Source organism: Maylandia zebra, linkage group LG4 (assembly GCF_041146795.1).
Source record: "Maylandia zebra isolate NMK-2024a linkage group LG4, Mzebra_GT3a, whole genome shotgun sequence".
Taxonomy (NCBI): domain Eukaryota; kingdom Metazoa; phylum Chordata; class Actinopteri; order Cichliformes; family Cichlidae; genus Maylandia; species Maylandia zebra.
Window position 1 is genome coordinate 18,467,753 of NC_135170.1, and position 27,091 is coordinate 18,494,843.

General features: G+C 40.3%; 1 protein-coding gene across 8 annotated transcripts in view; it reads right to left on the reverse strand.

Annotated features, from left to right (window-relative positions):
- cacna1aa (calcium channel, voltage-dependent, P/Q type, alpha 1A subunit, a) overlaps window positions 1-20,983 on the reverse strand; it is a 101,798-nt gene extending 80,815 nt beyond the window's left edge. For 6 of the 8 annotated variants that reach the window (XM_012921102.3, XM_012921103.3, XM_076883096.1 and 3 more), the window contains exons 1-3: window positions 19,052-20,981; window positions 1,470-1,575; window positions 1,051-1,190 (exon numbers count right to left, since the gene is read on the reverse strand). In XM_012921102.3, the coding sequence (XP_012776556.1) occupies window positions 1,051-1,190; window positions 1,470-1,575; window positions 19,052-19,383 (578 nt within the window). In that variant the 5' untranslated portion in view covers window positions 19,384-20,981. Of the gene's footprint in view, window positions 1-1,050; window positions 1,191-1,469; window positions 1,576-19,051 lie in introns of all 8 variants that reach the window. The other 2 variants (XM_012921101.3, XM_076883097.1) reach the window with 2 other exon arrangements.
- Window positions 20,984-27,091: the final 6,108 nt, after the last annotated feature.

Sequence of the window (27,091 nt, forward strand, 5' to 3'; positions counted from 1 at the left end):
ACTTTTTTTTTTTTTTTAGCTTTCTTGCAGTTTTTATGTTTTGCAGGTAATTTGCGCTTCAGTTGAACATCAACAGTGAGACATGCAAACACTGTCGTTTGTAAATGCATCACTCATGCATCGCATTCATCTGTGTCACATCAGCCTGCAGCGTCACACAGGTGTGTAGCAGTGGTAGATACATAAAAGAGGCTTACTGTGTCTTTAAAGAAACACGAAGGATAGCAGGAATGACATTTGACAGTCAGCTTAAATGATGGATTAACAGATGGATGCGTCGGGAAAACAGAATCTAGCACAGACAAATGAGCAAGAATGTAAAATGTAAACCCATTTGAATATGTGTAGACGCCATCATCCGCTTCTCTTCTCTGTCTTTCATTTCTGTCAATCAAACCTATTATCTGATGTCTCTGGTCTTTTCATGTGAGATATAATCTAATAAGTGAAGGCAATAGTAAATCCATCATTTTAATCCCATCATGTCTGAACTCGGCCTTGTTGACACCGTTTCTGTGACAGGTTTCAGGTTGCATTCCATCGCTTCCCTTTGCCCTCGTCTTCACCTTCTCGTTGAATGTTCAAATCAAATATCTCATTTACTCATTCCCCTTTCTTACATTGTCTCTTTCCATTCATTCCTACTGTGTCTCTCTTTCTATTGAGGTAGCGGCACCTGCATTTTTTCTTGCCTTCTCTCTAGTGCTGCTTCCCCCTGTGCTCCCCACCCCTTCTGTCGCTGTCTATATTGTGGTGACATTTGTTCACTACCCAGGCTGCTGGCTGCCTGCAGTTCTGCTCTGTGATCTGACTGCTGCCTTGCCCAGAATGGGGCCTTTCATTAGGTCAAAGGAGCAGGAAAAGGACACTTGCACACATACATGCATACAAACATACTAAAACACATGACAGATTTTGACATGCTGTTGGAAAATCCTTTGTTATGTTTGAGTTTAGTCAGGCACACATTTAGATCTGACTAAAGGTTACATACTGTATTATGTATGTATGTGTCTGTGCTTGGCTCATATACATTTGCTTAATACTCACCCTGTGAGCACTACGACAAAGTCCATCACGTTCCATCCGTTTCTCAGGTAAGAGTTCTTGTGGAAGGCAAAACCAAGCGCCAGGATCTTTATTCCCGACTCAAAACAGAAGATTCCTATGAAATACGGCTCTGTATCATCCTGGGGAGCACAAGAGAAAACAAGCAAAGGAGGAGTGGAAAGACAGGAGAGAGGAAAAGCAGGAAAGGTTATGATGGTTTGAAAGGCACAGAAAGACAAAGTAAGTTAGCTGGCAGTTGGCGAATGAGTTTCAGAAGTATTTTTGCAAATAGTCTCATGTGCCAAATAAATTTTAAAAAATAAAATAAAAAATTATCTCACAAATATACAACTATCACCTGAATTTAATTGCATGTACATGTATAACACATGCAATTTTGTCTTGGTTATTCAGCTTACCAGGCGTTCTGAGAGCGGCGTCTTGTCCCCATCAGGCAAATGTTGTTCCAGAGCCAAGACAATGCAGTTGGCAATGATGGTGGCTAGAATCATCCACTCAAATGGAGTGAGGAAGTTCAGTGAAGGAACAAATCTTTTTTAATTGAACCACAAACCACCACATTAATTGCTTGTTAACACAAATATCTCATCACCCTGTCACACGGGAGTGATGCAGCTGAAGCCCTTACTGAAATGCCCAAGTGAGCATCATTTAAACAAGATAAAAGCTCAGATCAACTCAAACTGGTTGCTTGAACAAGACAATCAGTTCATACGTACTCCATAGTCACCACACCTTAATCCAGAGGTTCCCAAAGTGTGGGGTCTGCCCCCCTTGCAGGGGGGCGTGGTATTTTTCTTGTAAAACAAAGGGGGGCCTAGCAAAAAAAAGTTTGGGAACCACTGCCTTAATCCAACAGAGCACAGTTGGATAGTTGGATAGTTATTTAAAAGTGTTACAAATAATGTGCAAATTTACACATACTAGGTCAGGAGTTGCTATTATCATCTTGCCATTGTGGCAAGAACAGAGCAGCACCAACAGAAAAGTAAAAAATTGCAGCACTGCCTTGTTGGACAGATTCACTTATAACGTACTGAGCTAATTTACCTGGCCTGCTAAAAACGTCAGGGCAAATTAAGGGATAATATAGAAAACATCCCTACCCTAACATGAAAGGTCAAAAGGAAGGTCAAATATATATGCAGTTTGAATTCACTGAGTGTAAGCAAGTGTGAAAAGAAAATATAGCAACTCTATCTCAAATGGACCACAGTCTGGCTTCTCTCTGCCACTATTTACCCACACAAATACACACACACACCCACAAGCCATCATTATGAGTCAGTTAAATATGTTCTGCTAAGTATATTTTCTGATAACACACCACCCACACGGACAAGCAAAACAAAGATACACTTTAATATAGCCTGTGTCTTTTTGTGTAAGTGTGTGATAACCAGTGCTGGGCAAGTTACTTTGAAAAAGTAATTAATTATAGTTCCTAATTACTTCTTCAAAAAAGTAACTGAGTTAAAAGATACTAAAAGTATTTAATTACTTGGAAAGTAACTATTACATTACTTGTTTATTGTTTATTGAATCATATTTCATAACTTTAAATGCAAATTAAATTGTCAATTTGAAAATCATAAGCACAAGTTTCACAAACAACAAGTTATTTGCAGCCATTTACCTTTTACCTTTAAATGGTTTTTATTACCATTTCAAACTATTTACACAACAATCAGCTGTTCTGCATTCAATAAGATGCCACACAAATTATTTGTGCCACTCCAAAAAAATAATTTCTGTCCACTATAAAGGAGAACATCACAGCCTGATCCCTGCAGGCCTGACAGCAGCAGGTGTATCACTCCTGTTTGTTTGTTTTTTACCTGGAGACAGCAGTCGCCTCATTGTTCTGACACACAACACCAAACTATCCACAACACTACACACTAACTACACAAGACAACACATTAACTACACACTCCAAACATGCTAAATGTCACAAATCGCTCACATCTCAAAGCTGGCTCTCTCTCTTTTTCTTTCTCTCTCTCTCTCTTTCTTGCCGCCTGTCACTCCTAGTCACTCCTAAAACTTCCCCCTCTTCCTAAACAACCAAAAGTCACGTTGCCATACCTTTTTTTGATTGGTCGACAAGGTACATTTTTCCACCAACACGAAAGGGCGTTTTTTTGTTTGTTTTTTGGGGGTCATAAGCAGAGAGTGCTTGCTAGCGCTGTCCTTAGACAGTAAACGTGACGAAACTATTGAGGAAAAAACTCAGCATATATTGTTTATCATGACTCTGGTTTTACGTGGCCTATCAACACAATTTAAACACTGGTATATATCACCTTGTTGCTTTGTCATCTTAAAGTGGTCATGTGATTGGCTTACCACGACTACTTTAGTGTTCCTGAGTCAAACAGAAGCACTCATGCGATTGTTTTGCCCCCTTAGCTCCAGCTGTTGTACCAAAAAGTGATCGTCGGTCAGAAAGTGATTGCCGCCCGCGGGAGCACGCGCAGCTGCTTAAAGCTGTAGCGCCCAGATTACTTACAGCTATTTCCATGCAACTGATATAAGATGCAGTAAGCTGAACACAGCGGTATCGGCGTTGTAACTATAGAAATAGTAATCAGTTAGATTAGTTAGTAACGCCGTTACTTGTAACGCCGTTATTCCCATCACTGATGATAACATGCCTGGGCACTGACTGAGGCTTATTGTGGCATCACCATTTGGCTCTCAGTATGTAGCATCCGGCAGCTAGTACAGAAATTGAGCCAGAGATAGGGAGAGAGAGAGAGGGAGTACCTTATTACATATATCTAAATCGTTCTTTTTTCTCTAACACACAAACACGCCCACACATCCAGACACACAAATGCACACACAGGCCGAGTCTTCCCTAGTTAGTGCCTCTATCTCATTAAAATCATGGGATAAATTATTACATTTAAAGGAATCAAGTAAACAGACTAAGAAAAAAAGTGATCAGAGGACCAAAAGAAGTAACTAAAGTAGAAAAATCACACTGTGTATAAATATACACAAAACACATGGTCGAAATCTATTCCTTCCCTTTCTTCGTCACCTTTTTTTCCTACTTTCATGCTTCCTTTGGGAGCAGCCATTCCCATGGCAGGGGTGGGAGGGGAAAACTGAACAATGAAAAGACAGAAAGGGCGAAGAAGCTATTTATAGAACATTCATCATGTGTTTAATGTATGTGAGTGTCTATGTGTGCTGAGATCGTGTGCATGTGCTTGACCACTTTTCACACATTACCAGAAAACCCAAGGCGCTGTTCAATTAGCCTCCTTGCTCCCAGCTATGCATATAAATGTATGTATACACATGTAAATGTGTTAATCCATGACAGTGCATGAATGTAGCTGAGTGAAAAGGGGAAAGAGAGAGAACCTGAACCTTTATATCTATTAGCCACATTAGTCTTCTGTTATCATTACGGCAGCGGCTAGTGGCCAGGGCAAAATATAAATTAATAACGCTAATGTTGGAGGAAAACGTTATCAGTCCTGTCCATCTGTTAACGTATTTGGACAGTGTTAATTTAACACTTTACATTACTATATATATATATATATATATATATATATATATATATATATATATATATAAATTGCTATATATAAATATTTAAATTGCTATATATAAATATATATATATATATATTTATATATATATATATATATATATATATAGAGAGAGAGAGAGAGAGAGAGAGAGAGAAATTTCATATTTTATTGATTGCAATAAAAGCAATAGATAAACTGGGCTGTGATTTACTGACATCCAGCATGTGTATGTGTATGTACACTGTAATAGGGACAGCAGTAGGTTGCAGACAAAGATGTCTCGCCAAGTAAAGGTAAGTGAGGCCACAAGTGAGGCCAAATTACACACACACACACACACACACACACACACACACACACACACACACACACACACACACATCTATATATCTTCAATAACATTGTTTTTAACAGAATCTGTGAAAAAAATTGCCATATTGAGACAATTGTTTTGCTGCAAGTAATCATTAACATTTAGAGAGGACTTCCATAAAGAGGTAAAACAGTGTCTACAGCTACTACGACTACATGGTGGAGGCTCTGTCATGGTTTGGAGCTACATGCCAACAAGTAGTGCTGCAGATCTTGTCAAAATGAATGGAATTACACCGGGAAAATATCTCAAACACACTGCCAATACAATATAAAGGTGGTTATACCAAATATGTCGTCTACTGTATGACCATATATGTTCGTACATAATTTCAATAAATCACTGCACCCATTTCCCATAAAGAAATGAGGCGTGGCTCGAGACTCACAGTATTCCACAGAGGCCTTATGTTTGCTTTCTCCTGCCTCCTCTCTTCCTCAGTAAAACCCTTGCCTATATTTCCTTCCAGCTTACTCTGTTAAGCCTCCTCTCTCACACAAGTCTGTGCTCACATACGACTATCCCCGCTTCCAGTCATCTCCCAAATTGTTTTCTTGTCCTCTTCCCTTTTGCTTTCCCTTCTTTTCGCTTAGTTTCTCCCACCGTCTTCCTATCCCTCGTCAGTCCACCTTTGTCTTACCGAGCACGCCCATCAGTCATCCCTATCTGTATCATGCCATCTCCATTCAGTATCGAATGAGAGGGAGAGACAAGGAAAGAGAGATGCTGCATCAGCATGAGGACACAGACATCGAGAGCCAGCATGTTAGGGAGGAGGAAAATATATGGAGAGTTAAAATGAAAGAGAGGGAGAGTAAAAAAAAGGAGAGAGAAAGAAAGAAATTGTCCTGTGGGCACAGACATGATTGAAAGGAGTGAGTGGTGGGGAATAAAAGGGAGAGAAGGAGGCAGGGAATATTAGGGGGAGGGAAACAACAACATGGTTGGGGGTGGGGGGGTTGGGGGCAGAGACTAAGAGTGCAGGACAGGAATACAGCAAAAGAATAACAAAGGGGTGTGAGAGTATTGCAGTATTTCGTTTCTGTATGCCCTTTTGGAACTAGGTTAGTGGCAGAAATCACACTTACTAACACACACACACACACACACACACACACACATACTGTACTGTACGTACACAGATGCACAGTGGCATACAATACTGTGAAAAATAATTGGCGCCAAATGAGCACATGTGCAGATTAGATCATTGTAATTATTTGAAAGCACACACAGTGTTGCTATCACAATACCTAAACACTTCTGCCCCTCCCTCCACTGATCTAATCTTTTCCATACTGACATTCAAGCACACATGATGATGCATGGACACACATACACCAACACTAGACGTCACTTCACTACGCTATTTTTGTCTGCCAGTGGAGTCCAGACCAGCTGCTACCCTTTAGGAAGGTGCCAGCCTCCCCATTAAGATAAGGAAGTGTGATAGCATGGGCCTGTTTTTTGTTTTGAATTCTGGCATTCATTTTATGTCTGATAAAGCATGCAATGTTTATAATGTTTGTAAACATAATATTTTCACTGTTTATAGTGGCTTATTTGACTTTTACTCTTAAATACAAAAAAAGAATAAATGAGGGGTACGATGAGCACTGTGCCTCTTTCTCTCATTATGTGAAAGAGGCCCATGTTTTAGGTATCCTACATTCACCATTTGTTGTTTGTTTTCTTGCTGACAAACATCCAAAGTAACTTATGAATACCAGTGTTGCAAACACATATTTGGCTTTCAAAAATGTGCCAAAAAGAGTTTGTGTTGTTTTCAAGAAGACAAACAGGAAGATGTTGAACCGTAACTTAGCAGCCTTCCCTTTTCTCTCTGTCAGTTTATTTATATCCCTCACTTCTTTCCCCTCCGTCCCCTTCTCTCTCTCTCTCTCTGGGTCCTGTTCCATTATGCAGCAGTGGCAAAACAGCTCAAATCATTTCCTCATTTCTTCACTTGCTTATCACTTTTCTCTCAGAAGCACTGATTTGGTCAAATGAATAGGATTAAGCAGTGTGGTTAAAACCGATCTAATTATTTTGATAATCAGCTGCCCTAAAGATAAGAGACACGGCTGAAGTGCTCCATTTTAGTCCACCATTATGCGATTTCAATAGATTCTTATGAACTGCAGTTAATGTTTCTTTTAGCAATTCAAATCTGGGCTTTCAGTTTTGCTTTTAGGAAGATTTGGGTAAAAAAAACAACAAAAAAAACAGGAATGGATTAAAGTTTTTTGGGGGGTTTTGCTTTTTTTTTAAAGAATTATCCAGCAACAATAAAAACTAAATGGTCTTTAAATTAGTTTGTAATTTTAAATAATCCCTTCAGTATCTCCCTGTCATGGTCCCCGTGCCTGCTCGGCTGGCCCTGTGTGGCTACATGTTATGTTTTGTCTTTTTTCTCTCTCCTCTCTCTCTGCTCGCTGCCTGGGCGGAGCTCATTGTGAGCTCCCGGCCTCCACCACCTGTAGGCAATCACCTGTGGCTCCTCACCTTGTTTGCTCCCGCTACTTAAGGCAGTGACTGAGAGCACCTCGCCGCTGGACTATTGAATAACGCTCGTCAGTGCTACTTTAGCCTCAGCCAGTTTTGAGCTCTGTCCGTGAAAGTTCCGTGCTAACGCTTGTTCTCTGTATGCAGATTTCTCGTGCTTGGTTTGGTGACTCTGGACGCTTTTCCCGACCCCTCTCCGCACCCCTGGGAACCCTGGCCCCCCTCTCCTTCACCTGTATATAGTGCACCTGGAGTGTGTAAATAAACCTGTTTTTCTGAGATTTCAGTCTGTGCCGAGTCCTCCCTGCTCCTCCGTGACACTCCCTCCTTAACTGCAAAGCCTCTTTACATGAGACAATATGCCTCCAGAATTAAAGCAAATTCATGCTGCTGGTCCAACCAGCACCAAAAATAAAGGTTTTACATTTTACATTTGACACAGCTTTGATTGCTTTGCCAAACGAATGGGAGCACCCAAAGGCCTGTTTAGCCCTGCTTGGCCTCTCTTACTCTCACTTAGCATCATTCAGTGTGTAAAGGCCTCACAGCCGCCCACTCTCCCTCCGTGTTTATTCCATACAGCATATGTTGTGCCCGCATCTCACCCCTGCCACTGCCTCCTCTCCCTCATCACCCACACACAGCCGAGTTGTCACTTCGTACAAGATGCTGACGGTGCTGTGTGTGTATGTGTGTCTGCGCTCTATGTAAAGTGCAGCATTTGACTTTCTTTTCTTTTTTCCCTTTTTTTTCTTTTACATTATGTTAATGAGAAGTTTGTTTGTGTATCGAATGGCACTTGCTGATTTAACGGTGAGAACTGACTTGCTTTTCACAACCAAAGCGTGCTCGCGAATGTGCAAGCTTGAGCGTATGCCAGCACGCCCTGCAGGTAGAGTGCAGGTTTCCAGCAGGGTTTGTGTAGTATCAGCTGCTACACGTGACCAAAAAACATGAGCATGAAAAAATCAATCCATCACAGACTCTCTCTCTCTCTATTTTCTCTCTATTCACGTATCCAAATCCCAAAAATAGCTCTTCCCCACGTCACTGTGCCCCTCCACACATACACACACACACTCGCAGACATAGACACATTCTCAGAGAGACACACACGCGCACACGTCCGAACTTGCGACTGAATTATTCAGCAGAGCCCGAACGCAGAGCTGAGAGAAAAGGAAATAAGAAAAATCTGAAGGGAAAGGAGACGGGGATGAAAAGCAAAAGAGAAAGAAAAAGAGAATCAATTTTATCTGCATACAGTTAACATGGATAGGCAAACAGATTTGTGACCAACAGGCTTAGGATCATTCATTCACATTCATAGATAAATATTATGATAAAGGATGGTTGTCCAGATTCATAGTTGGTCAGCTGTTCATTCTTGTTTTGATTGGGGGAGGGGGGCAAACAAACAAAAAAACAGGATTTCATGAAACTGAAATTAGATAGTGTGGTTTTGTTTTTCAAATGGTAAAGTAGAAGATTTGTTCAGCAAAATATGAATCGTATACAATTAACTGAAGCACAGTACCAATCTATGCGAAAAGTATTTAGAGTAGAGGCAATCAGCTGATATGCTGCAATAACAGAGTGACCAGCACAGCCACAAGATCTTGACCCCATTGAGCAGTTAAGGAAGTACCTTAACTAATGGGGGGCTGGGGAGGTTTAGCACTCTATTAATGTAGTGGTATCACTAATTGTGAGGCACTGATGGAACAGCAGAGTTGGCCTAGGTGCATCTCTGCACATAGTGGGTGACACAAAGAGAGAGAGAGAGAGAGAGAGAGAGAGAGAGAGAGAGAGAGTCCAGTCTACACCAGTGAAAGAAATATTGTCTACTTAAAAAATAATGTATTATTGGCTGTCATTGTCATTAGTGGGTGTAAGCGTTCTGATAGTATTTTCAGCTCATTGCATGTGTTTTAAACAGCTAGCATCAACTGTAGGCTCATAAGATACATTAGCTAACAAGTGAGCTGTAGTTTTTATGAATTGTCTGTGTCTTTTAATACATTTAAAGCCGAGCGCTAGTGATACAATATGACCGAAGAGGTAAAAAAAAATCTAAATCAAAAACATGATGGTGTTTAGCACTGGGGGATTTCACTTAAAGAACCAAATCTCTGTCACACAGCTAGCTGCTAAACAACACAATGATTTTGATTTTGCTCCAATTGCTCATTGACAATATATTAAAATAGCACTCACTGGTACCATATGAGAAATAATGTAGCTTACATGCATCATTTACTCTCTGTGATCTGTCACCCCATTTAGCTTACTTGAAGTAAGGGCATGGTAAGCTAGATCTTCTGATGAGTTTATGAGCTGTTCTTTTTTGAGTGTGGAATGACGCACAGCATAGATCTTTAACAACTTTAAGAAAAAAAACAAGAATTGCTTGCACGAGTTCTAATGTATTATCTCTAATCCACACAAGGTCAAACTTATGCACACAGGCTCAAATATAAACATACGCCTCCAATGATATTTGGTTAACTGTCTTGTAGCTACTTGCACTTTGACCAAAAGCCTTTGGTAGCCACCAACAAGCTCCTGGCATAATTCTGGTTGGATATTTGATGTTTCTTTTTGGCATAACTGGCATTTAAATGAGTTTCTTGGCAGCTTTTAAATGTAGTCTATACATTTTCAATAGAGTTGAGGTTGGGGCTTTGGGAAGTCCATTCCAGATGCTTAATGTTAGCCTGCTTTATTCATTCCAAAACCAAGTTTGATGTCTTTTTGTGCTTATTGTCATTTTGAAACAATCACTATTGTCCAAGTTTCAACTGTTGATCTGAAGAGAAGTTCAAGAATTTGAAGGTAGTCCTCTTCCTCCATTATTCTATCCACTTTATGCAATGCACTAGTACCACTGGCAGCAAAGCAGTCCCAGAGCATGATGCTGTTACTACCATTTGGTACAGAATTCTTAGATTAGGAATGTTTCGCCTTTATTCCTCCAAACTTTTGTAATTTTGCCCTAATGTTTGTCTCGGCGGACTAAAGAATTTTCTCTAGAAGACATTTGACCTGTCCACGTGGACAGCTACAAATCTCAGTTGAGCTTCAAGGTGTTGATCTTGGAGCAGCGGCTTCTTACTTGGTGGGCACCCTTTCAGTCCGTGGCAATGTAAAACTCACTTCTCTGAGTTTCAAACTGGTGTTTCAGCTGTTTCCAGTTTCAGACAAGCTTGAGCCGTGGTGGTTCCTGGGCTGCTCTTTAAACAATTTTCTCTCATCTGACTGTGACAGTTTGGGTCTTCTTACAGACATTGAGGAAAGTGGTGGCACAACTTGTGTCCAATTGTTTGAACTTATGATCTTGAATCTGCAGTTGTTTAGTTGTGTAACTCTACCATTCTGTGTCACAGATTGTCACTGACTTCCTTGAACTTTTTCATTTATCTGAGTTTTGGACAATCCAGTTAGTGCTGTTAAGCAAATCCCTTTTATGCTCCAAGGAGCAAACTGCCAGTTGTAGTCAATCATGATCACTAATGAGAAGTTAATAGGCCTTGGCCTTGTCAAGTTGAAAGACATCGTAGAAACTTCAGTACCAATTATCAAAAGATTTAAGTGACTATATGCATATATTGGAGCCTGTACATATACTTTTGACCCTTTGTGGATTAGAGAAAATCCAAAATAAATTCAAACTTGTGCACCCATGTTTTAAGTGACTGAAAATGTGTGGTGCACAATATTTCACCCCGCAAAAAGAACAGTTCATAAAAAGAAATTAAGTATTTTGTACAACAATTTTGTTCCAAAAATGACTGTGCTATCTGTTGTCTTCAGCTTGAAAAGAGTAGACAATGGAAAAAGACAGAGAGACCTCACAGAGAACTCAGTGTTCCCTACTTCTATGAAAAACCATATATCATGCCCTGCAGATGATCAATATCAGCAGAGCACACCCGTTTAAACCACTGTTTTATAAATATTCCAAAAATATCAATTGATTCATAAAGGTATGAAGAAGGGTATACATGTGCATGAGCTGAACGGGAACAGTAAGAGATAAGTAAACTTAATGAGAATGAAGTTGCAGCTGTCAAAACGTTAACATTTTTAGACTAACATAGCAAAAGGCTCAAGCAGCCAGTTAGGCAAAGAGCAGTGGGAGGAATGAGAGGAACAATGATGGTAGGACTGTGAGAAGGAGAAGGAAAGCATGATGGACAGGAATTGAGCAAATGAGAAAAGTAAAGGTAGTGAAACGTGAGAGGAGATGACAAAACATCACATCCTATTAATCAAAGTGAGTGAGAAAAAGAGTAAAAGAAAAAGACGAAGGAAAAGAGAGGGAAGGATTGGCATTAGCTTTCATTGTGTGCATGTTACTCAACATTTAGGGATGTCGTGAGGACAAAAAGGTTCCCACATACCATTTATGGTCAAGACTTGGTGTTTTGGTTAAGATAAGGGCAATGTTAGCTTTCGGCATGTAGCTGCTCAGTGCACTGCTTGTCTGAGTGACAAAAGCAAGTTTGCGTTGAAGTCCAGGTTGCATTCAAGCAGGCCGTCCCAGAGTGTTTGTCTCTCCAGCACTTTGTGTTAAATGATTTATATGCAGACAGGCAGTTTGGTTGTCTCTCTCCATTGTTTCTCATTAGGCTTACTGACTTCCACCCTCCTCTCTCTGCTTCTGTCTTCCCATTGTCAATCTCTCTGGTGAACCAAATGTTTGATTTTCACTTTTGGGATTCACATATTCAATTTTGTATTTGTAAGTATGTGTAGGTGTGATTTAAACTACCTCTTATTGCTGCCAATACACCGTACATGTGTTTGCAGTTCTAAAATAAGGATCCTTAAAAAAGTAACATCTTTAATTACACCCAAAATTAAGTATGCTTTCCAAGTCATGTCCCCCCAACCAACCAGCCGACAAGGCAGAGCAAAAAATACTGCTGATTACAACAAAAGTGCAAGAGTCCAAAAAAAGGGTTATTTTGGAGAGCTGAAACAGCCTTTTACCTCATCTTAACACTGTAACCCTCACCTAACACAACAGGTTAAGACATTTGAAAAACACATTCTTAACAAAGACTTGCTATTTTAGTTTTTTGTTAGCAGTGTGGCTACAATGAGACCTCTATGTGAACTGGAGGACATAAAAGGAAAGAGAGCTAAAGAAAGGAGGGCAGTGTATCATCAGTGAAAAGTGCTCTTTTCAAGCAGCTCCTGTTATTTTTAGTCTGGCCTGATGTGAAAGACGAACTCTTGGACATAACCACACTGGATTTTTTTAAAAAAAGAAGAAAAAAAAAAACAACCCATATGAGAAGTACATCTGTATCAAATGACAGAAAGAGAAACAAATAGGCAGCAAAGAGATGGCTGTCCAGTATCTACAAAATTAAGCTGGTGTTTTTAGCTATCAGCTAACAGTAGCAGTCTGGAGGAAAGCTAGTAAAGAGTTATGATTCTGCAATGATTATCGGCTTACAAAATGTTCATGTTCACAAAGAAAGCGTGTTGCAGCTACTAAAAATGGCCATCCAGGAGTCCGAATTAAGCTATTATTATTATTATTATTAGATTGACTTAATAAATCACATTTTTGAGATAATTACCTGAAAGTTTAAAAATTTAGCCCCAAATTTTGACTTTCGACTGACAAAAAATAACTTTGTTTTTTGTTTGTGGAAAAAAGCTCCATATTCCCTGGACCACATTGACACTGTATAAACAGTAAGTACAATTTCCTGCTTTTCTCTGTATGTCTCAGTGCAGAACTCAGACAGACACTCCTGAAAAATCCCAGTGGGTTTCCCAAAAGGCAATTAATAAAATATCATACCAAACAGCATATGTCAGCGAATGTAGGAAACTTCAATCAGCCTGTCCTACAAAAGTATGAAAAATTTAAAGCACTTCCACACTCTATTTCTTATATTTTAATAACCTTTTAAATGATGTAGGTAATCATTTTTATTTGCTTGTTATTAGAATTTTCCTTTAGGTACCACAATGGTAACTGTCTGCAAAAACACAATTTAAAGCTTCGGCTATAAGACTATTTAAAAATGTACTTTTTTATCAATTATCAACCTCTGTCATTAAAGAAACACAAAAGCCAATAAAGCTCATTAAATTTGACTAAAATTTGAACGAATTAAGTGTTCTGCAAAAACAAAACCAATGGTGCAACTATCTCATATTGCACTGTTAAAAAATTCCTTCCAATAATCTTCATCGCACCAGCCTCAGCCACCCAGTATCTATGGTCTTTACAGCATCTGTTACACTTTTAATACCACAGAAAAACAAATACACTGTTTCCTGAATTTTCCTGTTGAATTGATACCAAAGTATTAGTCATGTCTTAATAAAAGCTTTTTAAGAATGCCCCCCCCCCCCCCCCCCACACACACACACACACACACACACACCCCACAAAAAGGCCAAATTTGCCCATCTTTAATGGTCAGTCATTGTTGTCTCCAGTTCCAAAGCATTATCCATGTCTAGCATCAAATACAAAACTATAATATGATTTAAAAAATGCCCTTTAGTGTACTGGCATGAACACAGAGCACAAGCACACCATTGCCTTACAGCATATACAGACCCTGAAAAAATTTATTGTTTCTATTAATACTATTAAAAATCTGATAAATGCATTTGTATATAAATAAAGCTTTTGGATGTTGAATATTTCACCATTTGTGCAAGGAAATTAAGGAACCATCATTAGAAAAATAGGTGTAAACATATATAATAAACATAAGCACGACTGATAATGGCACCTACAGCGTATGCAGAATGTTTGAAGAAAATCTTCAATGGCACTGGATGCCCAGGCAACGTGTCAGGTTACAGAGTTCTGAATACTGAGTTTTACACATTATATATAGCAACAAAATATTAAGAGGCCACCAGAAATTCTTAAATCTCCCTCACGCCCACATTAAGATTATTAAAAGGCATAATTTGTGTTCCATTTCATGAGAACAGTGTTGCTATAGATAGAATATACTGCATATAGACTTCTCTATTTACAAAAAAACAACAAAAAAACAATTGACGATGATGATGCAATGGCACCATATGGTGTACATGCAGTGTCTACTTGTAAAGCTGCGTCAGTGTGTATGTGTTTGTCTGCACATGTTAAAAAATTTGTGTGTAATGCATAGATGTAGATTACCTAAGCTGACCCAGCACGACACATTACTTAAACAGAAAAAAATGAATTACATGAAAATGCATTTGCAGGGTTTACAGAATCTCATTGGGTGACACCTGACACCCTTGGACAAGGTCATTCCTATTAGATGACCCTTTTAGTTTCAGCTTCCCTCTGCTATATGCTCTAACATGCATTGTGCAGTAATTTCAGGTACAGACATTATTGCGACAGAATAATTCATAATACTTGTTCAAATACAGGATTGTTTATTGATGAATACGACTAAAATGTAATTTAATTACTATTGTTTCAGCTCTTAACTGTTATGACACACCAGAAAGAGCCTCCACAAGATAACATTTAAGTCTTTGACACTGAATTGTTGCCAGCTCAGTTTTAACGGTTACCTTTGTTCTGGTACCAACTTTTTACACTAACTTTTTATTCTAACTAGCCTTACTCACTTCTAGCTAGCTGACTCACTGTGACTGCACACATTACCTTGTTAAAACTGCAGACATTGTGCTGCCAAAGATACTCAATGATACCAATTATTTTCAAAAATGGTTATAAGCGTGTGTATGATGTCAATCAGCCCCTAAAAGTCTAAGCAAAGTGTGTGTGGGGTTTGCCATTACTGGAAATAACTATTCACTGTTAAGTAGCTCACACTTTCCTATCAACATATAACCCACAGCAGTCATTTAATTAGCAACCAAAGAGTTCCTGTGTCCTGTGACTCCTAAGTTCCGACACTTGCCCAGTGGAACCAACCTATGGACTGAAGTCTGGAGCTCTGAAAGATGACACATTTTTTACATAAATTTGGTAGAAAGAATTTTGTCACTTGTGATTTGTTTGTTTGATAGTAATTGACATTATTTGTAAAATATAGTTAATGCTAAAATGTATATCTCTAAATGTATTTATTGTTTAGAAAATTAGTTTAATTTATAGATTGGTGACGAATTAAAGGGAAACTGTAGAACAGTGAGGGGATCTGGTAAGACTTGTATGTTACGGGAGGCTTTTTCTGGCTTGTTTGAGACCTCCCTTAGAGGGAGATCACTGCAAATCACTCTGAAGTTGTGAGTGATCACCGTTGTCCTGGGATAAAATATTTCTATCCTGTTGGGTGTGATCTCTTCCAGGATGACAATGCCCCTATCCATAGGGTCCGTGAGGGGTCGTTGAATTTATGACTATAAATGATGTGAATCATATGCTATGACCTTCACACTTCACATATTTCAAATTGAACACTTACGGACCGACATATTAGATATCCCTCTTTTCAGCATATCATCAAAGCGCCAATTATTTTTCAGATAAATATTGTTGTAACAAAAGGGAAAAAGCTAGGATTAAATCGCATCTGAGCACTACTTCTAAACTATTCACAGTTTGTTTGTTTTTTATAAAAATGAAATGACGCAGTATTGAGACTGCACCCCATGATGCTATTTCTATTTAAATGACCAAATATTAGCCTAGTGTATGTAAATGTGCACGTGAGAGCACAGTTATTTATGTGGCACTCCCACGGGCTCAGTTCACAACTAAATAAAGCCGCAGGTCACGGTTCGACCTGTTAGTGAGTCCACTGAGACTCACACGTCTGGTGAATCAAAAAGCTGTTTCAGTCTGCACTCAGAAAAAAAACAGTCAGTTAAATCTACCAAATAACTCAGCATGCAACACTTGCATGTATTGCAGGTTCAAATCCATCAATTACATTTCATGAGCAGCATTCACTGTTGTTTTATGTAGTAGATTTAATTTAATGTTGTGTATGTATTGAGCAACCTTATGCCCAGGTAAAGCTCTGTAATTTAAAATGTTTGCAGACAGAAGGGGAAACAGGAGCTTCCAGAGAAAACAGGTAATAGTTACACCTCATAATTAACAATAAGTAAGTAATTATCGGGAGGTAAACCAACACCCCAATGCTGCCGTAACAAAAACAAAACCATTTAAAAAGTGCTTGACTGATTTATTGGGCTGCCTGTCTTAAAAACCACATCTGTTTTAGAAGTAGGTGAAAAAAAAGTCTAAAAGCTGTATTGTTAGTTATTAGGCAAACAAAAAAGTGCCTTTATATTTATACACAAATTTGAGCCGCCACACTGGACTTCTTATGAAAGTCAGAAATTAATCATGTATAATAAAACTTTTTTTGGTTGTTGTTCAGAAAGGTAGGTAACTGTAGTTTGGCATCTTAATAAAAAAAAATGTGTGTTTCACTATTTCTTCTGCTTTTCTATAAAACAACGCATTTGAAAATTCACAGGCAACAACAATAATTATATTTTAGCAATAAAAATATGATTTGGATTAAATAGTTTACGCATACTGATGGATTAACATTAGAGAGACATTAAAAAATATTTAGTTAATTTAATTTATGGAAGCTGTGGCACCAACCTTACACTGGGTGGTGGTTTTGCATGTGACATCATCATGTCTCTCAACCCCTTCCCTTTTTTTTATAAGAAAAAGCTAGCTTTTTGTTAAAAACTCAAATATAGCTCAAATTTTAAAACAACAAGAAAAATGCACAAAATGCAAATGAATCACACAAGACACAAAATGTGGACAAAGACATGCAAAATGATTCTAAATGGTTTCAAAGAGATCCAACGTGACCACAAAGGAATGCAAAACAACTACAGAGGGAGGCAAAAACTTCAACCATGGCACACAGAATTACATAAAACTGAGAAAAATCAGCTTCTATCATTGGCTGTACAGCTATTTACATAATTAGGATTGGGGTGTCCTTGTGGCCTAAGAGCGTATGTATGTGTATGTGGTTTTGCATGTGACAGTGAATACCACTCTTCTCATTTGGTCTATCTCTACAGTCTGCTACAAAGTCTGATGAAGGAATAAAAGACAAGAAATATTAGATCAAATAAGCAAAAAGTGAACAATGCCCTGTCTTCATTAGCGTTATCTTTGCAGGCACTACCAAATATGCTCGGAAGAAAAAAATCCAAACAAACTGAAAAGAAAAGAAACTATATTTTATTTCATAATGTGAAGCTATCTGGTAACGGATACGACAGTTTGTAAAGTGACTTCTTCAGATAATTTGCTATAATAGGAAAAGCACAAGTGGTTGTTAATAAAAACAATTCATGCTCTCAGTAAGCAAGTTGACTGTATGTTTAACTGTTGATTCGGTGGTAATGTATACATACACATATAACCTCAAAATCCCTGCACACTCTTGCGTTTGCTCAGCAACACATCTGTCATTTAGTCACTAAGACATGATTCAGAGGCGCTCTAAGTATCTATGCACAGGAACAACCCAATTAGTGTGTGTAGTTATGTCATGGCTCAAGCATCAGCATAGATCAATGTAATCATTACTCCAATTTTCCCTCTTGTCATTAACAGTTGCACAGAAACTCACTTCCACATTTGCATGCATTCATGCCTGCATACACAAATCCTGGAAATGAAAATACCGAAATCACTTTTCATTTTCTCTCCCTAGGAAACCTGCTGGTTTCAGAAATGTGAAAATGCAGGGGATTGCTGGAAATGCAACACTGTCACACTTAGTGGTTGGAGTAGGCCTACACAAGCACACACACACGCACGCACACAGTGTGAAATGATGACACATTCATTCAGTGACACCTGCATCTTCTGTGATTAAGATGAGCATCCACAAAATTTGCAAGTTTCTATATTCACACTGGCATACTTGAGTTATTACCCCCCCGCCACCACCACCACCACCACCCCCCTCTCTCCCTCTGTCTCTCTGCCACACACACACATACACATCATATAGGACACCTGCATCGTGCTGATATGGGAACTTGTGTGCGTTGCCACAAGAACACACGTACACACACATTTAACTAATCTAAATTCCTTTTCTCTCTTTTGGTTCCCCCACCTCCTCTGCTCCTTCCTCCTGTTTCTGTATACCCTGGCTGGGCATTGTGACTATACTGCACATGCTGACATCAGCAACCAGATGCGCCCCCTATACCTCCACCACAAACTCAAACCACACACACACACACACACCACTTAGGAAGCGTATATCAAACAAGTCTCGCGGGATTGCGATGTGAAAATGCAAACAAATGTGATTAATGGTGATCAGAATGGTCCACTGTTACAGAACCACCCTCGTTAATTGACTATTAATTAAACACCCAGCAACTCCTCTGTCACCTACTGTAGCCTATACCTCATTCGTGACTTGCACGGATGGATCTGCTTGTTTGATACTGGGACATAACGTAAAGTCTGCAGCTCATTTAACGGGGAAAAAGTGAAACATTATTAAAAACAGCTGTCTGCACACAGGCCTACCTGTAGGTAAGGCCTATAAAGGCGTTTACCCACTGCACACATGGTAAAGGATATGGCCATTCGGTGATCTTTTTGGCGTATTTTCTCACGAAGTTGTCCTCGCTGAAAATGAACAGCGAACGGTTGACAGTGAAGCAGTTCTGGCGTACGGGGATGGGGTTATACAGTGCCATTGTCCGGGCTCTCTGCGCCATAGACTGCTTGTACATTCTCTGGGCCCCGGGCCCTCCAGGTGGGCCGTGGCCATGCCCGTGACCATGCCCATGACCGTGTCCGTGGCCGTGTCCATGGGGTCCTCCTTGCCTGCTACCACCCCGGCCTCCCGGGCCTCCTCCGCCAGGTCCTCCGCCATACCTGGCTGGTACCTCGTCTCCGAACCGCGCCATTCTCTGGACACCAAAAGCCAATCTTCACGAAGCAGCGGAGAAGGAGACCAATGCTCAGCTGTGCAACCACACAACATTACATCCCATCTGGATCAGAACGTCTCATATGCACAACGGGTTGTCTTGTAAGCTTATGCTGAACACCTGCACCCGGCGAGCAGTTTTGCAGCGCTTGGTTTTAGCAGACGAGGACGCCCATGTACTGTCTCCTTTTCTGTGCGTCTCTGCCAACGGCCAATTGTGGGTGTGAGGAAATTAAATGTGTGGTCGGTTGGCTGACTGGTTGCACTGTAGGGTAGTGCTGTGGGGTTTCTCAGTCTTTGTCCACTCTTATGTCCATATAAAGCAGGGTTCGCTCCCAACATGAAATCATGGTGAGACTGTAGCGAGTTAACATGAATGTTTCATGTTGCCTACGGTACAAGCCTGCCTCAGAGCGCACCCGAGCTTCCTGCACCTTGCTGGACGTTTCATGTCTTTGCTCTGACAACGTTAACGCCCGAGTATAACACAGGCCTCGATAAATAAGATTGTTAAAATAAAAATAAATAAATAATAAAACAGCTTACAGCTATCCACGACAGTCACTGGCGTTCAGGTCGGCATTTTGGAAACAGTCGCGTTTCCACAGACTTAAAGGCATTGAAATGGAAAAGCTACTATTATTTATTTATTTCTGAAACATCCGCAATGTTTGGTACAGTGTGTGGTAATAACGTGGCTCCAGCCACCTTACAGTTGTTTTACCAGTACACTCCACAAACCTTTGGACCGGAAAAATGTGACATTTGCTATTCACGAGCCTTATTTCAGAATGTGAAATTTCAGAAGGCAGCAATGAGACAGAACAAATACCGTTTTTCCGTGAATCATCGGTGTCAATGCTGTCTTAGGTGGAATAATTTTCTCAAACGATTTCATCAGCACCCATCATCTTCTATCCCTCACCTGCGTGGCCATCCAGAAGCCGAGCAAGGGACACGCGAGCGACGGCGTCAAAGACAAGGGTAAGACGGTCGCTTCTCCGCCGCTTTACACCCTCTCATGATCTTGGTTTGGCCATTCTAGGTGTAGCAGTACGAAAGTCCATCACCATTCCCGCCTTTAAAGAAAAAAGTCTACCTTCGTCCGCACCGATGAGCTCAAATGTCCTGGCAGAGCGTCCTTCGTACCTCTCGCTCTCTCCCTCTCTCTCTCTCATTGGAGTAGTCCGTTCCTCAAGGCCTCTTCTCTTCTCTGCTCGTCCGGCAGCCCCCAAGGGGAGGGAGAGAGGGACGAACGGACAGGATGGATCGATGGATCGGTGAATGGATGGTGACAGGATGAAAGGGAGGGGACTGACTGTTTCCCTGGGATTCGGGCCCGAGTCTGTCTATAAATGAAATAAATCGCTCCTCGCGGTGTCTCTCAGCTTGTGTGAACTAGAATGGGAGTCTGCTCAGTTCTGCAGCCAGAGCACATGACGCACGCAGCGCGTCCAACTTCCAGACCTGTGTCAGGGATGGAGGCATCGCCTACTCGCCTGTTTCTTTTAAGGTGATTCGGGCTACATAGCCCTGTCTGGCTGAACTGAAACACAGATATCCCGCTGTTGTCAAACTGAGGCGGACACTCTTGTCTGTCTTCTTCAAAATAAGTATTGTAGGGACTTTTTTATTAGGAGCGTGTGTGCGGCGGAGGGGAACTGTGCGCGCGTAAGTGTACGTATGGCGACGGGGTGGGAAGGATGCTGGGGGGGGGGGGGGGGGGGGGGGGGCATTATGCAGCTCTTGCAAAGATACAGCTGCAACCCAAGCTGACAATGACTGCGCGCACACGGGCTCGTCAGTAAAGGCGCGTCAATGTGTGTACGCGCGATCCTGCGTGTGTTTGTTAGGGAAGGTGGTGTGTGCGTGTGTGTGTGCGTGTGTGTGTGTGCGCGCGCGGGAGGGGGGGGGGGGGGGGCAGGCTATTCTTAGCAACAGACATTTGGAAATTAATGGACGAAGAGAGCACTCCTCACTCCCTCCCTTCCTCCCTGAAACTGAGTCTAGGATCTTCTTTCCTGCCTTCATCGCTCCCTCACTCTCCTCTCCTCGAGGCTTTCATCATCGCTCCACCGAAAACACCGGTGCCTGCTGAAGGTGTGACCATATGGTCTGCGCTAAGGCCCAAGCAAAACAGCAAATATTTTCAGTGACAACACAGAGGGGAGACAGGGGAGGTGGATGGACGGCGCCGAGAGATGATGTGATTTATTTCATAGTGACAACATTTCTGCACACACCACCATTCCACCTTAAAGCATTTCTTTCTTTTTTTCTTTTTCTTTTGTTTTGTTGTTTTTTTTTTTACCTAAAACACATCGTTTTGAAAGCAAACCTCCAAGTGGACGCGGGAGAACGGTGGCAAAGAGCTGTTGTCATATGTAATCACCCAATATACACCTTCAGCAAAATGCTGGTGCCACATTATATTAAGCCCCTAAGAAGAAGAGAGAAAGCCCAAAGTCTGGTCCAGGACAACATCCCCTTGTATGTGAGCTAATTGATTGACTCCACACATAGCCGTGTCAGTGAATGGGAAATCATCTAGCATATAGAGATTTAAGGGTGCCTGGCAAATCTAACAAATCGAATCAGCAGAGGCGTGCGGCACGTGTGAAAGCCAGTCGATACTTTGCCACCTTAAACGCCTCAAATATGTCAGAAGGGGATCGTTTTGCTCTGTGTGCACTTAAGCAAAGAATTCGGCCATGAGAGATACTGACCCCTCCTCAAGGGCATGCAGGATACAAAATTTAAATGCTGATCAGAAGCATCGATATTCTGGTAGATACATTTTTTTTTTACTGTTCTTTTGTTTTGTTGGTATTTTACTTTGATACAACTTTGGCAATACAATTGTATTTCAATACAATTTCAATTCGACTAAGAAAAACCTGATGACTGCTATCCTTGGCATCACTTCAGGACAATGGACAGCACCACAATTCAGCACCGTGGAGAACAACGTGAAATCAGAAACAAAGCCCCAGTGTTACAAACCTGCACGATTGCGCAAGTTCATTGTAGGTCTGACTCACAGGGAGATGCCACTTCAGACAACATGGTTCATGTTTGTGTGCGTATATACAAATTGCAATCCATTACCTTCATTTATTTAGCCACAATCCATTACATACCCATTTTCTAGCAATTGAAGCTGTTTCGGGCTATTTTTCTACTACCTTACACCATAGTCTTAGTGATTATACTCAGCTAACTGCAGTTCAGCGTAATTCTTCAATTAACTTCTTGTTTTTTTTGTTGCTTTGTTTGCTTGTTTCTACCATTTTCTTTCTGTCTGTTGCAGTATCCTTTTGTGGGGGGAGGTATTTACTTTACTTTATGAGGTTATTCATGATAGTTATGATTTAGGCGATTGGGAGTAAAGTGATTTTCACAAATACACAAAGATAAAGATCTATGTGAAACACCTTTGTTGTATCATGAAGGAAGTGCTGAAACATTATCATAGCAGAAGAAGAAAAGTTAATTGTAGTACTTCCAAATTTATAATTTCTCAAATTTTACTATTTCATTTTTTCTAGAATTAGGCCATTTGTGTGTATTTGAGTCCGACCTCAAATACACACAGGTTCATATTTTTACTTAAAATATATGTAAGTAGTACAGGAGAGTGACAGTTTCAAAGGAAAAAAATATGTTGTAATTCTCTATTTTGCATCAATTTTTTTTTTATTAATGATTAGCTCTAGTGTATTTTAAAAGAAAAGACAAACAAATCATCTTTGGATTCTTTTAAAAGTAACCAGATAAAATAATACAGCAAAGTTTTTCTTTTTTTTAACGCCAAGCACTCCAGTAGCCATGTGCAGGGGCACTGAGTTGTGGGCTTTCTTGTAGTCACTCTGGGCAGTGCCCAAGTTGGTCTGCCTGATACTGCCTTAGAGTCTGTCAGCCAGGAGCTGGTGCTTTGGCCTTTTGGTGTTACTTGCAATGCCCTTCTGAGCTGTGCTCATGTATTACTCATGTGCCTACTCATCTTGGTTGCTACGATGCCTGAGAAGAGCTTCAATGTAGTGGAGAGGTTGGTAATGGCCAAGTAGTTGTTGGGATCCTTCATGATCAGAACTGTTCTGCTCTGTGTGGATGAGAACCTGCTGTTAGCAGACCATATATTTGTGCTCAGTGATCATGGAGATCTGTTAGCTTCTTCAGCCAGTAGGTACGGATCATGTCAGGTCCTTTCTTTATTCTGGAGACTTGTTGTTGGAGGTTGCTGTGGTCTGCTCTTAGGGGCGCCAACCACTTGTTGTGTGACACCTCCTTCTCACAGATGTTTTTCCAGTATTTGTCATTTTTAGCTCTTGTTGGGTCTGCCTTGGTGCTATTCTACCCTTTTACCTGAGAGCACACCCTCAATGGATTTTTGAAGAGCGTTTATTCTCTTGGCCTCTGCTTGTCTGGTATATCTCTTCAGTCTAGTGCCCAGAGCTATGCCTCAGCCTCTGCTATGAACATCTTGTTGTACTTTTTTTTTCATTCTGCACCTGTCCATCATGATGCCCTTCTGCACCTCACTTAATTGACTAACATCCTCCCGCACATGTTCTTCATGCTGAACTTCCTCTATCTGAATCCTTGATCTCACTGGGTCAGCTCACTTAGTTGCATTCCATCAATTTGATCTTCTCAGTTCTTGTACATATGTGCCCACTTCTCATCAATGTGTCCCAGTTTCTCAACACCTAACACGGAACCTGTTAAGCCAGACAATGTCCCTTGAGTACCCCTTGCCCAAGGTAGGCTGGGGTAGCATGCAGGGCCTAGCTTGGGGATCCTTAGTGAATGAATCCCTGGCCAAGATTCAAAACCACAAACCTATTGTTCTAAATAAACACAAGAAAGTGAGTTTGGCAAAGACGTTACGCCTTATATCTTGTGACAAAATGCAGAGTTGGGATTAGTTAACACAATGATGTATTCATTATTCATTATTAACCTAATAAGATAATTATACTCTGTGTCGGCTGTTACGTTTCCTTCTTGTGAGTTATGTGCGTTAGCATTTAAATAACGTTACTAATGATTGTCATTTGAATCTTGTTTTTGAAACATTGTCTTTCCAAAACCTCTAGACTGTTACATGCTGTGTGTGTTTGTTCATAAATGTGTGTATTTACACTTGTGTGTGTTGATCTGTGAAATTATCTATTGCTGTTCAGTGCCAGAGGCTTTAAGGAGCAGCTCCTTCTGTCCAAACCTGTTATTCCACACAGCCGGCATAAGAAGCACTGCGGAGCAACAACACCAAGGCCACCCATGCACAAAACATTGTTACCTCACCAGAGCACATGAACTGTCTCTATAAAAAAGACTGCGGTAAATGATAAACAGGCTGTATTTATTGTGATTTTACTTCTATGACTGAAACCACACGTTTTTCCTTACCTCTCTCATTTAGTGGAAGAAAGATGTTTTGGGCAACCCAGACTTTAGTTCATATGATGTTCACAGTAATAATTAATTTCATAAGAAGGTGCAATGGTAAAGATGCTGACATTGTTCATATCTGTCATAGGGGCATTGTTTTTTAATCCATCAAGTTAAATATCACAACTATCCCGCATACTTTTCCTGTTAAGTGCTTGTAATTGTCAGGGCAGTATGCTGACTGCTTTTTTAGAACTTCAGGTAGTGTTTTAAATTCAGTTTGGGGTCAAAAATCTGTGCAAAAGTCTCAACATATGCCTCATTTCTTTTAATACTGTCTTGAATTTGTCTTGGTCTGCAGCAATAGTTCTCCAGGTTTTGTTATGATCAAAGTTTTTCTTTGGACAATGGCTGCTTTTTACTTATTGTCAGTCCAATCCTTGTACCGCACCATTTTAGAGGAATTTTTATTGTTGTTGTTTGTTTTCTGTGAACACTGACCCCAGAATTATCCAAGCATCAAAATGTCACCTCAACTCAAGGGATGAACAAATTTTAAATTGCATCTTTTTAGACTCTTTGTTATTAGCAGCCTCTTGCAAAAGCACAAAAGAAGAAAAAAATTGCAAAGCAGGAGGTGTTGGAATTACAGAAACAATGTTTTTACTTGTTATACTTTATTTTCATGTATGTTTGTGCATATACAAATTGCACAGCACTGTAGAATATACACAAATACGGACAACACGGACATCTTTGAAAAAAAAAAATGTTTCTGCATAACTGGCTAGAGAACCAAATTAAGTTTGACTTTAGTCAAAGAAGGAAGATGAATAATCAGGACAGAATTATTCGTCAACCTGTTAAAAAATGATGGAATCATGGATGTAAATGCAACACACACAAAAGCTAGTCTATCCGTAGAGATTGAACATGTCTGAATAGTTCTCTGTTGTTTTTCTTCCTCTGTCAGATGTTCAAATAGCGGGTAGCTGTGAGGCTGCAGCTCAGAGGCGAGGACCTAAAAAGGAGTGTCGTGACTCAATGATTCATAAGACTGAATAATTCAATCGCTGGATGCATGTAGAGCACTCCGCCCCTGCTGAACCCGGCACTCCACAGACCAGTCGCAGATTTTCATGTAAACCTCTGTAACACTGGCTCACATTATACACAGCAAACAAAAAACGACAGATTGCTCTAAGGGTCAAACGTGTTATTTTCCTGTTGTTACAGCATCATCATCTTTACATAACCTGAATTCTGAGGTATTTGAGTACTCAGGTGTTCAGCCTCAGAAAACTGTGTGTGTGTGTGTGTGTGTGTGGGGGGGGGGGGGGGGGGGGCGCTGATTCAACAGAAGGCATAGTGATGCCTCCAGGAGAATCTGACCCATGATAATTCAGTGAATCACAGAGCCTTTAAATGAGTCCACCAACTGGGAATTGAAATATGAACCCACTCTTCATAACGCTTGTCATGGCTGGATGAATGTAATGCTGGGGGCAGCAACATGGCATCCAACAACGAAGTGGGAATCACATCAGTTGTATGAGGAGGAGATATGTGTGTTATTGTGGATGTTCACTGACTGAGACCAATACTATAGGCTCACAGAAGGAGCTCAAATTAACCTTTTTTATGCAGGGGATTCATGCGGATGTTTGGAATCACGTGCACACATATCTGTCTCTGTAGGAGGAAGGATGGTGGACTAAAGTTTATCAGTGCTAGAAGAAGCTCACGTTTTACATTTTTAAACATCCAGAATTATTAAGGTAGTTATAAGTAGAGTAAAGCAGGTGGTCCTCTACATGGAAACATCTTTTTCACTTTATCTTTGCATATTTAAATCACAATTTAACTTCAATGTAAAAGCAATGTACTTCTTGTGGGGGTAAAGGAAATACCTCACTTTCCTTCTATAAGAGTTTGCCTGGATACAAACCAAAAGAGGGAGCAGGAGAGTGGACGTGCTAACCTTAGTGGTAAGTAGGCCAAGTAAGCATTTTTTTTCTCCTTGGGATTCTCCAGTGAGGATGAAGTCATCATCTCCTCTATGAACTCCCTCCTTTCTCCTGTTTTTTTTTTTTTTTTTTTCACATTCTTCATTTTTACAGCTTTCAAAATTTCGCACAGATTCAGAGTCACTCAGTGGATTAATGAAATTGTATAAACTCTTTTTATACATTTTTATTACTTTCTATGTTAGCTTTTTTTTTTTTCTTAATCCAGTTTCTGCATAAGTTGTCATGAAAATCCTGTGCAGCAGGTTAAGAGATTTAAAGCCT